General features: G+C 36.2%; 1 protein-coding gene across 3 annotated transcripts in view; it reads right to left on the reverse strand.

Annotated features, from left to right (window-relative positions):
- Positions 1-1,307: 1,307 nt before the first annotated feature.
- LOC128232825 (vacuolar protein sorting-associated protein 18 homolog) overlaps positions 1,308-14,053 on the reverse strand; it is a 47,605-nt gene continuing 34,859 nt past the window's right edge. For all 3 annotated transcript variants that reach the window (XM_052946578.1, XM_052946579.1, XM_052946580.1), the window contains exons 18-29: positions 12,603-12,696; positions 12,278-12,351; positions 11,685-11,840; positions 11,196-11,336; positions 10,722-10,865; positions 10,510-10,594; positions 10,162-10,289; positions 5,080-5,201; positions 3,939-4,056; positions 2,830-2,970; positions 2,418-2,476; positions 1,308-1,874 (exon numbers count right to left, since the gene is read on the reverse strand). In XM_052946578.1, coding sequence (XP_052802538.1) covers positions 1,820-1,874; positions 2,418-2,476; positions 2,830-2,970; positions 3,939-4,056; positions 5,080-5,201; positions 10,162-10,289; positions 10,510-10,594; positions 10,722-10,865; positions 11,196-11,336; positions 11,685-11,840; positions 12,278-12,351; positions 12,603-12,696 — 1,317 coding nt within the window. In that variant the 3' untranslated portion in view covers positions 1,308-1,819. The remainder of the gene's footprint in view (positions 1,875-2,417; positions 2,477-2,829; positions 2,971-3,938; positions 4,057-5,079; positions 5,202-10,161; positions 10,290-10,509; positions 10,595-10,721; positions 10,866-11,195; positions 11,337-11,684; positions 11,841-12,277; positions 12,352-12,602; positions 12,697-14,053) is intronic.

The raw sequence follows: 14,053 nt of genomic DNA on the forward strand, positions 1-14,053 counted from the left end.
CACATAATTTATTAGGATGTTGAAAATGAACCAGTACAGGTAAAAAGAATTACTAAAAAAAAAAAAAAAAAAAAAAAAATTTTTTTTTTTTTTTTTTGGATTGGGATTTTTTTCTGAAGATTGGGAAAAATATCTCTACCATTTGGGAATGGGTCCGATAGTCGGACTCGTGGGTACTATAGAAAAAGCCCTGTCATATAAGACTTCTGACAAAAGATCAGATCGCAGATATAGATTTTCATATTTCCGTTTGACAATTTGTTGTTTTATGGCTAAAAGCGTTACTAGCAGTTTAAGAAAAATGTGATCTGATCATATGTGTTAGTCACATGCAGAAACCATCAGGTAAAGCCAAGACAACACATTACCAGGTTAAGTGTTCAAGTCTGACATTGTGTGTTCTGTCCATATCTAATTTACATCTATAAGATTTCTGACACGTTTTGCTATAATTCAAGTTGATGTGCAGAATCTCTTAAACACTCTATGCCATGTGCACATGAAAGGATAATGGTTGAATATGGATCAAGGAAACATGCAGAATCCATGTTGGAACTGTGCTGTCTCAATGTCAAGGTCATAATAAACATGTACTATTGTTGATATTTGTGTCCCCTTATTCAACATAATGAAACTTTTGTCCCATAAAATTTCTATTCATCAATTCAGTGTGCAGAAAATTGTTGGAACACCAGGTCAGGTCCAGTTTTTGGGTTGCATTTTGAGGCCAGATCAACTCATTTTAGGATATCGATTAATTAAAAATGAAGGCATCATGCAGATTCAATGTAGGAATCAGGCTGGGTTGAAGTCAAGATCACTTCTACGGCCAGGGTTATAACTTATATCCCCACCATATTTGCTTGAAGGCTGTATTGTATAAACACTGGTGATGTTAAATAAATTTCTGTCGGTAAAATGAGAGTGAGGCCCTTCAGCATTGGACAAGCTATATTTAAATATTTGGTATCAAATGTTGCTGAAAAGTGTAAGAAACTTTATCACATGTATGAAAAATGAATCATTTTATGCTTGAATCTATGAAATTCTATTCAAACAAGATTCTGTCAATTGGTGTTTGTCAATAAAAATAGTTAGTACAATTTCTTTTAGCTACGGGCGATTTGAAATCTGTTACTTGGATAAAAATGCATCTTTATATTTCTGTGATATTCATACCTATGCTTACACTATAGTAACATATACACATTGTATTTGTTACTGGGAGATGTCGCCACTGAAATGCCCGTATTTAAACTGATATCCTTATGGTATTTAAAATATTGCCAATGGTTTAAAACTGACAATTTATTTTATATTTATTTCTTTATAATTAAAACATATACTTCAACAAGAAAATCATCATCATAATTAATTTTCTACAATATTGCACATACTTCTTTAATTGTGAGCAAGCATATTACACCTGCTAACTACATATAAAATCAATTCTTAGCAGCACATGTACTTCACATTCAATATATTCATACAAACAGTCCAAAGACTACTGGGCATCTTGGACAGAGCTTGTCTGCACAGCGATCATGGTAGGAATGTAGTGATATACACATATAAATCATGACTCTAAACATTTTTTTATAAATTGTTCTTGCACTTCTCAATGAAACTTAAATGTTCTATGGCCAATACAAACACATATAATAACTTTACCACATGCAGTATGAACATAACTAACAAAATAATCATTCAAGACACATATCACAAACATATATCATATTTTCTTTAAGCACACTGTATCTGTCATTCTCTGTCGCACCTGTTAGCACTAGAACCACACAGCAGCAATGTACATGCAAGGTTACAGCCAACCCTGTTCATCCTCCCCATCTTCAATGAACGCTTTGTCTATACTCCTGAAACATACAGAATTGAAAAATAAGATGAAGCAATTGTTATGTAACCAGTAGCCTCAGAATTTTATCTTTCACAAATGTTTACCATCATTTTCACATTTTTATTCAATGTTACTGTGAGTACCCTCTTTCAAATTTCCCTGATTATTCCCAGCCTTTTCACTGTTTGCTGACCGAATGCAACTGATGACATGAAATTACGCTGAACTGATTTATGAAGATCATATTTTGGAAATACTGAAGGTATCTTTATCATAATATTTAATTTGATTACGTTGGTAACAATTAAATGAAATAACAGCCAACTGACGCAGTTTCAATAACACAACACAATAAAATTCATAATCTGTAACTTTTCTGAAGTTAAATTTTTCACAATTTTCTCACATCACTGACAACTTACTTTGACCTTGGAACACTACATTTTCCCTGATTTACCAAAGTTGGTAGCGACCCTGATATTCTCAAGGTTTGTTTTACAGAAATAAAAAAGTTTGTAAAAATAGACATTTAGAGCATGACGGAAAAGTAGATGGTCCTTACCTGATCATGTAAATCCCACAGTAAATACATTCGGACGCTACTAAATCATCCAGTTCAGCCTAAAACATTGAAACAAATGACAAAATCATATTTCAGAAGTCCTCTACAAACCTGCTTAAAATCCATTTCAAAAACTTCATAACAATTTGATCTTAAAAAAAAAACAGACTTCATACCAAGTTTCAATCTTCACATGTTATTTTAATTTCAATTCAAACATGTTTTTGGCTTAGCCAGGAAATCAGTCAACAAATGTAAAGAATGAAAACAAAGTAGAAATAAATGTAAGAAAAATGAGAAAAAGTAGGACCTCAATATACAGCCATGTTCTATGACATAGCCAAACATAAACACATACATGGCAAAACACTCTACCCTACAGTAAGTACCAGTATACAGTCTGTGTGCTTACCTTTGCTGTAAACTTGGATGAGAGTGCGGTGGTATCCTGTTTGCCGACCACACTGCTGGACCGATCATCACGCTCTGCCAGTTTCTTCTGCAGTTCCTTGACACGAGCCCCAATCTTTGCCCCAGACAAGTTTGGCAGGATCTGTGTTAAGTTGTTAGTATAATGTGTAACAAAGGGTTGTAAAATAAAGAATAATGAATAGATATTAAAAATACATGTTCACAAGACCATTACAAAAAATACATAATGATATTATGATCATTTTTAAAGTATTATGGTTGTATATTGATGGTAAATCAATTAGGAAATTAAAACAAGAGGTCCATGAGGGCCTATGCTCTACTGCATGGCTCTTTAAGTCATTTTCCATCCATAGCATATTTGTATGGGTAATGGGCAACATACAAAGCCATGAGAGAAAACCAACTGCACAGTCAGTACAGACTGTCTCTCTTTTAAACTGTACTTTTCACCTCTTTAACAAAGGCTAGAGTGTGACGAAAACTAGAAATGTGTCCATAGGACACTGTTCCCCCCATATGCCGCATGTGTCACAAAGGCAAGAGCCATTGTTTTATCCATTCTCATAAATGTGCATCAAAACTGTATTTCCACAAACTAAGTGCAGCAAGAAACAAAACCCAAGGTGCACAACCTCATCACCTAAATAGCATTGCACCAAGGTTTCTTGACTGTAGGTGAAAACAGTTTTGGAGTTTTGTGCAGCACAAGTCCGCATAATACTTCCTTTTTGTTGTGGGCATAAAAACCTTTAATCCAACTACAGTCACCGAATACAGGTTGTCTCCCTTAGACTAATATTAGAGGAACTGATACCTCATGAAAATCTAACTTCTGTATGCGTTTAATTAAGATCATATTAAAACTGAAGACATCATTGTGTTCACAAGTAATTGTTTACAGACACAAGGACGGACAAAAAAACAGACACAGCGACACGGCAAAAAATTAAATTTGAGTGACAGCTTTGCAGATTGATTTTTTTAAGCATTTGTTTTAGTAAAAACATGTACATGGTTTTGAGATCAAGGGTAGTGATATTTATGGCTATTTTGTTTAACAAAACATTCTTCATTCTCACGCCTAACCTCGTCAATAAGGCAGTCTGAGTGGAACTTGTGCTGGCATGGGAACAGGTAGAACGCCCGTGTCATCAAGGGGAAGCCACACTTGGAGCACTTGTCTAAAGCCTTCACATGGGCGTACCTGAAACATAAGAGCAGAAGGTAAACAGTGGCATTCAACTGGTTATGTCAAATTATATAATATATATATCTAACAGTTTGTATATATATATATATATGCTTTATTGCGTAGAACATTTTACAATTATTCTAGCATTTTTTACATGTAACATGGTTAACGAGCAGAAAGTAACATGATACCTGTGTTAAATGATCAACTCACCTATAAAAACACATCATGCCAGAAAAGCTGTCAAGATGGCTAACAGTATGTTGCAGATAGAGGGAATAAAGTGTATAATCTACACTAACTGAAACCCTTACTGTTATCAATAATATCACTTTACCATTTACAGAAAAATACTGCTGACAGAAATGTAGATGTACAATTATTGTGTTCAATAATACACATAGAGTTTGCTTTGAATGACCTTAGAACTTTCATGACAGCAAAATTCTTATACACTATTTTTTTTAAAAACGGCATTAACGCTCTATAGCAATAGAGACTGCATTCTCTACTTCTCTATATTCATAAATTAAGAAATAAAAACAACATGTTTAAATAGGCTTCTTGAATGTTTCTTTGTACCCTACTAACTGATACTACTGTAGTTGCAAAACTGATAGCTTTGTTTTAGAATTATGTTCACATCACTCATAGAAAATAAACATTTACAATTGAACTCTGACAACGATGTTGCAAATATCTGATATAAATATCAATTGTAGTCATTATGCTATGTAACATCCATCACATTCCTATACATCTTAGGCAACATGGATAAGAGATCAAAGGGACCTGAGTGAAAATCCTGCTGCTGATGGAAATCTCCTATCTTTTATTGTTCTCTATTTCTCTTTGTAATTTTCATATTCGTAGAATCTCTTTTATTTCTACATTCATACTTATTAATTATATTTATGTTTTTAAAAAGATTAAAAAAAAGATTAATATAATTTTTTTTTTTATATTTCAATACTTCAAAATTGTAGTGATTTGGCTTTAAAAAATCATGTATTTTGACAGCCAAATGGTAGTTACTTGTTTCTGAATCCCTGTATTTCCTTGCGAATCTCCTCGGCACTTCCGGTTGCCTCCTTCATCTCGTCCTCCAGCGTGGCGATGTGTTGGTTGTACTTCTCAAGGGATGTAACGATCGCATCCTGAATAGAAACAATTATTCATTATAAAAGGGTTACAATTGTAAATTGTTCTCTAATTCTCCACGGATGTCATGATATGAACCTAAATGTATGAAATTCCTGTGGGTATGAATGTTCACAGAATAAAAGGACTAGATCAACCTTGTGAAACCACACGCTTACTTCTTAACCATTAGCTTGCACGCATGTTATTCTAAAGTTACTGATAAACAATTTGCCTCCTCTGACTATTCATACCAAATACTGATATTTATATCTAAATGTAGGCTAGAATGTTCCAAATAGCCCAGCAGGTTAGTGAAAAAATCGTTCACATTGTGGTAAAAGCACCAAAATTGACATGGAGACTCATTTGAATGTACTTGTTCGGAAAATCCTGTTAGCCACGAAAAATTCAAAATGGCCGCTATTTTTTTCCAAAATGGCCGCCATTTAAGTTTGTCATTACTGTTTTTATTATTTAACTTGACATGCATGACCAAACTGATCGGGTTTTGATGAGAAATTATTCATTTAATGCATATTTAAAAAATAAATAAGATTTACAAAAATTAAAATATTTATCTACCAGGACGTGATGTATATATTTTTTATATTTTTTTTGTATTTATGTTTTTATGTGTTTCATTAAAAAAAAAGCTTTTTTCTATTTTTTCAGCTTTTTCTCTGTTATTTTCTCTTTTTTATTTAAGAACAAGTCCTTACTTTGAATACATTCTAGCCTTCACAAATGTATCGACACAGAGCTGTACGCGGAAGTCTAAATCGATAACACTTCCACTTGGTGCTGTCCAAAAGATTTGCCACATATCACCCTGCTTTTTCCAGCCCTTGTCAGCAGGGCTTTCGATTTCCATTTGACATATAGTTGATAGGCACCTATGCAACTTGCTTAGTATGCAGCACGCTTAACATGTTGAATAAAAGCTTCTTGCATTGGAGGAATTGATTCATATGACCTTTGTTTTAGAGCAAACAATGTCAGTCTTGCTTCGTCAATACTATCAGTGGCGCTAGAACTATCACATAGTGACTATGAACTTTTCATGAATATTATGATCCTTTTTGTCAATTGTTGGTGAGTTTTATAAAAAATAGTTGAAGCATACATTCCATGTCTGTCATGCACTCTACTTTCCTAGTCAACCGAATGCATATACGACATCACATTCAATAAAAGTATGGAAAAATAAAAGGCCGTTGGATTTTTGGGCCAATTGACACACTAATTTCATGTATATAACCTCAAGTGTAATCCTTGACCAAATGCATCCCGCAGCTTTTCTACATCAAGAAACTGTAGAATTGGCATAACATTGACCGCAATGACAAGAACGTCTGTGTAGCTGACTTTAATCATAATGGTTTTGTAACCGTCTGCTCCTGTGTGTTTTGCATGCAAGAAGATTCATGTGTCTGCTTCCTCTTGCAATGGTGACTACAACTGTTAACTATTATTTGGACACATCTTCACAAAATTATCCACCAGAAAGTTAAATAGCTCAGTCTTGTTGTATGTTATCTCTCAAGACTCTACGCCAATATTGTGGGATTTTCTTTGTCAGTCACTCTGCGTCTAGCTCCTGTGCCTCGCATTGTTCGTGTTTCAGATTTTAAAGTAGAGGACCAGTATACGTCAAACAAAACATATATTCCCGCGTAAGTACAACTACGTGCTTGTACTTTTGAGACTCCTTCTAGTGATGCATACTAAGTCGATTTGGCAACAATGATGACACAAGCCTCTAGAATTGACCCAGGTTGCGATTTCAGGCAGCTATGGAGATTACCATTATCACTCAGTGCAACGGGAAAAGACTGATTCTCATGCTGAAGAAAAAACGGTCATATTCTCTAGACAGGCAGAATAAGTGTAGAAAACAGACGACAGTCGTCCTTATTAAGATTTTCCCCTTTGAATCATCTGCTATCGGCTCTGGCTTTTGCCGAAAGAAATATGTTTGTTTTCTTCTTGTTTGGCTAATAAAATGCAAACTGTATCCATTCCTTTCAGGATCTTATTGAAGCGGGTTTTACCGTGATCATAATAAGAAGCAACCATTTCAGCAGCATTAAGATGTGCAAAACGTGTTGTTTCCAGTATGAAAATATCCTTTTTCTCCCCAGTAGTAGCATTGCCCATATCATTTTAGTGTACAGCTTCTGTACTTTACCAAAGAAGGCCTTTTGTGTATGTTCTTTCTGTTCGTAATGTCTGGTATTTTTATTTGCATCCTTGACTTCAAATGCCAATTCATACTGAGCAACCAAGTGACTGACTTCAGCTCCAGCACCATGGCACCATCCACCGTCATAGTTTGGATGGGTCTTCAGTCACAACAATGGCACAACCATCACCTTTGATAACAGCACCAGCTTTCTCATAAGCTTGGACAATAGCTTACGCTGAATATTCACGATTTGATTTATAAACAACAGATATTCCGTAATGGAATTCTGCAGCTAGCTGTGGATGTGCATGCTCAAGCACCATCATGTGTCTGAGATGCATTGGGAGCCATCACGCATAGTTCACAATGTTGTTTGCAAAAGAGAGTGGTATCAGCACGCACAACAATTGATGGGACCAGGGACAAGATTATCAGTTCCATTGTCAACACTAGATTTCTAAATTGATATAGCGGACTTTCAGTTTTGCGCCTTTTACAGCATAACGATACATATGTTCAATGGCCGTGAACACTCACTGACATTGTACAGCCCAGCCTGTATGCTTCTTTAATTAGCTTGAAGAGAGTGCTAGCTGTAACCTGGTGCATTTGCCATATCCTAGTGGCACTAAGAAAGAACACATTTTGTTGTCGCTGAGGAAGTAGTCTCTGCCTCATCAAAGACTCCTATCCATCTTATAATTTTATGGTTCCAGTAGACTGAAATGCCGCCAGTTCAATATGCAAACCCAAGACATAATGCCAAACTTGTATTCACCTTTCTTTTTAGGCCAATGACACTGTTTTGTTTATTCGTAGATTGTGTTTTTCCATCTTGTTTGTACAATGATACTTTCATTATATGACTGAATGAAGACAACATTTTAAACCCTGTTAAGGTGAGCTATGTCAGATAGTTGTCTTTGAATTACTTTATAGTATCTCTTAAGAGCTAGCACTATTGTTACGGCTTGATTGCTTCGTTGACAGACGATGTTGGTATCTGGTCGCTGAGTACTTGAAATTAATTCTTCAGTTTATATGTTATTTTTTGCATTATTCTATATTTTTTTTCAAATTGACGTGTGCTCTTATGAGGCTTATATATTTTAATTAAGTAATTTCTCATACATGGTGATGGGACAACAGTGATTTTATGGCCATACTAACAAGTTAAACATTAGACTCGAGTTCCAGTGATCTTTTGTTTCACTGACCATTCCAGGAAGGTATCATTTGATGATGAAGCAATGTTGATGATAGTATGGTTTGTTTCTGGTGTTTGTATTTGTTTATATGGTGTAAGTTTGTTTTGGGTGTTTGTATTTGTGTATGTGATGTTTATATGTTTGTGTCTACAGTTCATTGTCGTTTGGGCGTTTGCCTGTCCCTACAAGATACAAGAATCTTTATTCAAAGTCGGGTATGTGTTAACAAGAAACATTAGCTCAATGAGCTATTTTCCGACATGATTTAATTTTCTCTATAAAAGAGTTTATATGTTTGTGTCTACAGTTCATTGTCGTTTGGGCGTTTGCCTGTCCCTACAAGATACAAGAATCTTTATTTAAAGTCGGGTATGTGTTAACAAGAAACATTAGCTCAATGAGCTATTTTCCGACATGATTTAATTTTCTCTATAAAAGAGTTCATTTTTGAATGTTCGAGTACTGGCCTTGTCCCTGTAGTTTTCATTGTATTAATTATTATCTAATTGGTCCTGCTTTAACAAGACTTCTGGTATGGGGCTTGTTTTTTAGCATCTGGGACACTTAGCTAAATAGCTTGAGATTATTTAGCTGACATTAAACCTCATGCTGAGTTTTACGGCAGTTGTTTTACCAGTGTGCCCTGGTTGTGCTTTGTCGTAAGTGATAGTAAGAGCTTCAAAAAAGTTTTATATAATTTTGTTTCTCTATAAAAGCAATGCATTATGATAGAACTATTTATACGTTTTTTGTATTTAAAATAATTTATTTCAGTCGGGTTTGGCGGCCATCTTGAAAAAAGATGGCTAACGGGTTTTTCCAAACAAGTAACCTAATGCGAATACTAATGCAAATTTTGATGATTGTATCACAAACCAAAATCAGTAAGATAGAACTGTTTGGTCAACTTTTGTATAAAGAATAATTTCTTTCAATCAGGATTGGCGGCCATCTTGAAATTGGCCGCCATTTTGAAAAAAATATGGCTAACGGGTTTTTCCAAACTAGTAACCTAAAAGGAATACTTATACAAATTAGATGATTGTATCACAAAATAAAATCATTAAGATAGAACTGTTTGATCAACTTTTATATTAGAATAATTTCTTTCAATCGGGATTGGCAGCCATCTTGAAAATGTCCTCCATTTTGAAAAAAGAAGATGGCTAACGGGTTTTTCCAAACAAGTAACCTAATAGAAATTCTTATGCAAATTTTGATAATTGTATCACAAACCAAAATCATTAAGATAGAACTGTTTGGTCAACTTTTGTATTAAAAATAGTTTTTTTCAATTGGGATTGGCGGCCATCTTGAAAATGGCCGCCATTTTGAAAAAAAGATGGCTAACGGGTTTTCCCAAACAAGTAATCTTAAAGGAATACATATGCAAATTTTGATGCTTGTATCACAAACTGGACGATTTTTTTTAATATTACATTAATCTGCCGGGCTAAAATATAGGATAGAGAAACAAAAAGGAGTGAAATTGAAATATCAACATAATTCTTCTGTTAATTACTGTATTTGATAAACATAAGGATACTGAAGAAAATGACCAGAAAAACTAGCTTCTCTGACCTTGAAGTGGTCGATGGTGACAAAGTCTGGGAAGAAAGGCAAAATGTCCTCAATCTTCAATAGGTCACACTCATGTAGGAACTCCATGGCTCGCTTAACATCCTTCTCCTCCTCTACCACATGACGCGCTGAAACACACACACACAGATATATCCATACAATGGTAATATGTTCTCTATCTTGAGGAGGTCGTCACTCTTATGCCGGTACTCTTTGACTCCCTTAACTTCTTCTCCTCTTCTAAGAAAAAATGATGAATTCCCAACATAACTTTGTGATAAGAAAAAAGCCATTTTACGTTAGTTATCATTACACCTTTACATATATTTACCATAACATCCCCCTCACCTATCCTGAGCCAGAGTTTCTTCTTTAGCTCCACATCCTCCTCCTCTGGCTTGTTCGCCTCCATTTTTGCCAGTTCAACATCAAACTGGAATGCACGCAAGAAATGTGGTACTAAATATATATAAATTTCAAGGGTATTACATTTAAGCAATCAGTCAAGTCACTGTCTTAACAATTTCAAACAATTACAAATACTAGTTATAAAGCCTTACTGTTAGTGCGAGGTCTACAGCCTCCTCATACAGTTTCATGCGGGAATAGATGTGGACACACTCAGCTTTGTGACTGTACTCAGAGCAGAGTCGCAGGGCATACTTCAGGTCGTAAGACAGCTCATGGCCCCGCTCAGCCTCCTCCTGCAGGTAAAACTCACAGTCAGACAAATGTTAAACTTAGTTTAATAGCCATGAATTTGTTATACATACATAACAGTTCCTTAATTGTATAGTTTTATTTATACATTGAAATAACATAACAGTATACCATTAATCAAACAATAGTACTTGCTGTTGGTCTTTGTCAATTGACTGACAATAAACAATGTAATTATTGACAAAGCTTAAAACAATAAGGGCTCTCAAGGAAGTAATGAACACCCTCGCACATTGTCTTGAAACAGTATTTTTTTGCTTGACTAAGGCAAACATTAAATAAATATTTTATAATTTCTCCTAGTTTCTGTGTACCTGGTCCTGTTTAAGGAGGTATCCCATCAGTTTATCTGGCTGTAGTTTGGCGTACAGGGAGATCAGGTAGTTGTGTATAGCCTCATCCCTGTTGTGCAGGCTCTCGATACAGAACTCCAGGTACCGTATAACCTCACTACCCTGGGGAAACAAGATTACAAACATAAAATCAGAAAAGGATACACAAAACTACAGTAAAGTCCTTTACTTTTCCTGGTCTTTCAGTGAATATATTGCACTTTTACCACTTGTCCTGATATTCTAACAGAGAGGTTTTATGTTGGAGCATATCAAGATAGAACACCATCCTATTGTAGGTTTGGAAACAAAATTGTAACACATCTATAACAAAAGAACCACAGAGCTAACATCTGTTTATTTGTTTTAATTCAAACAATAGGATTATTCAACAATTATTTAATGGAGTTATGAAAGTTAACTAATGAAAACAATTTTAAATGTACAATATCAATAATACGTCTATAATACCTGTTCTTTGTACTTGTTGTGGTCATATTGTACGAGGGCAGGTATCAGTTTTTTGGGGTCGAGGTTTTGTCCTTGTTTGATCCAGGCTGTGACTGTCTCCTTGGGAACGTACTGGATTAGCAGCGGGGAAAACTTGTAGAACAGGTTCATCTCAGACTGAATTCAAAGTACATAATACCTTCAGGAACTTCTTACCAATTCAAACTTATATCAATGTACTTGTTACTAAAGTATTAAATTTACTATGAAAATATAGAATGTTTCAAGATCAGAGAAGCAACATTTTATTTTCAACTTTCTTTGTGTTAAAATCAACTAGCATTGAACAGAACAAGAAGTAAATTGCTTGTCTGTTGTATTTTCAGTTTAACAAAGGGCTCAATTCAACAAGTATTAATACCTGAGTTATAGGCCTTGCTAATGCGTTTTGCCTTTGGCACCATGTGTATCAAGTTTGATTTGAATATTTTAAACAGTTTTTGAGTTATCGCAAAGATTAAAATTTTACACACCGCAGCCGCCAATGATAATTACAATACCTCAACTTTTTTTCTTTAAAAATTAACAGGTAAAAAAATGTGTTACAAACTGACCTGTTTGTTGAGTATTTCGAGAGCTCCTCTGTAGTTGTCATACTGGATGTAATGGCTGATCACTTTCTCATAGTCTGTAGGAATAACAGTCATTACTTGTATCTCAACCAATATAGTTAGAATTGTAATTAAACAAGTTCAACACAAACTCATTTTACTGCTTACTTTTAACTCAATTATTAACCTCACCCTCCTGTTACCAGGGATTTAATCTTAAAGAAACATAACTCTGTGAACACATTTCTTCACACATAAATAATAAAGCCAAAACAAATTTTGCTACAAAGTTAAATCTTTCAGGGGAAGGACCACACTGTAGACCCACCCTGCATTAGAATGGCGAAGAAGACAAAGTCGACAACGTCCCCGTGGCTTGAGATGAGATCGTACACCACATGTTTGTTGTGCTGGACACACTCCTGTGAAAATAAAAGGTATATTGATTAGTCATATACATTACAGACAAGTTTTCAGTGTTTTGGATTTTTAGAGCTGCATACTTGATTTGGCTAAGATACTGTAGAAAACATAAACCAAGTCATTTCCTTCGAATAACTACACTGATTTTAAAGGATTTTCAGCTACTAATAGAGAGTTTAAAGCAATAAACAATCATAATGATGATTGGAAAATGGAAATAACTTGACCCTGGACTGTTAAAGAAAGGTGTTAGAGCTAGTACCAGAGGCAGAAACAAGCTTGACCCTGGTACACTCTAACAACCCTGACCCTGGTACTAGCTCTAGAACCTTAACACTGGTACAACCTCACAACCTAGACCCTGGTACAAGCTCATAACCTTGACCCTGGATCAAGCTCCCAACCCTGCCCCTGGTACTAGCTCCCAACCCTGACCATGGTACTAGCTCCCAACCCTGAACCTGGTACAAGCTCCCAACCTTGACCCTGGTACTAGCTTCCTACCCTGACCATGGTACTAACTCTCAACCCTGAACCTGGTACTAGCTCCCAACCTTGACCCTGGAACTATCTCCCAACCTTGACCCTAGTACTAGCTCCCTACCTTGACCCTGGTACTAGCTCCCAATCCTGACCATGGTACTAGCTCCCAACCCTGAACCTGGTACTAGCTCCCAACCTTGACCCTGGTACTAGCTCCCAAACTTGAACCATGAACAAGTTCCTAACCTAGACCCTGGTACTAGCTCCCAACCTTGACCCTGGTACAAGCTTACAACCTAGACCCTGGTACTATCTCCCAACCCTGACCCTGGTACTAGGCCCATACTTTGACTTTGGTACTAGCTCCCAACCTTGAAGCTGGTACTAGCTCCCAACCTTGACCCTGGTACTAGCTCCCAAACTTGACCCTGGTACTAGCTCCCTACCTTGACCCTGGTACTAGTTTCCAACCTTGACCCTGGTACTAGCTCCCAAACTTGACCCTGGTACTAGCTCCCTACCTTGACCCTGGTACTAGCTCCCTACCTTGACCCTGGTACTAGCTCCCTACCTTGACCTTGGTACTAGCTTCCTATCTTGACCCTGGTACTAGCTCCCCACAGTGACCATGGTACTAGCTCCATACCTTGACCCTGGTAGTAGCTCCCCACTTTGAATTTGGTACTAGCTCCCAACCTTGACCCTGGTACAAGCTCACAACCTAGAACCTGGTACAAGCTCATAACCTTGACCCTAGATCAAGCTCCCAACCCTGCCCCTGGTACTAGCTCAAAACATTGACCCTGGTACTAGCTCCCAACCCTGAACCTGGTACAAGCTCCCAACTTTGACCCTGGTACTAGCTTCCTACCC

This window comes from Mya arenaria, chromosome 4, assembly GCF_026914265.1.
Source record: "Mya arenaria isolate MELC-2E11 chromosome 4, ASM2691426v1".
Taxonomy (NCBI): domain Eukaryota; kingdom Metazoa; phylum Mollusca; class Bivalvia; order Myida; family Myidae; genus Mya; species Mya arenaria.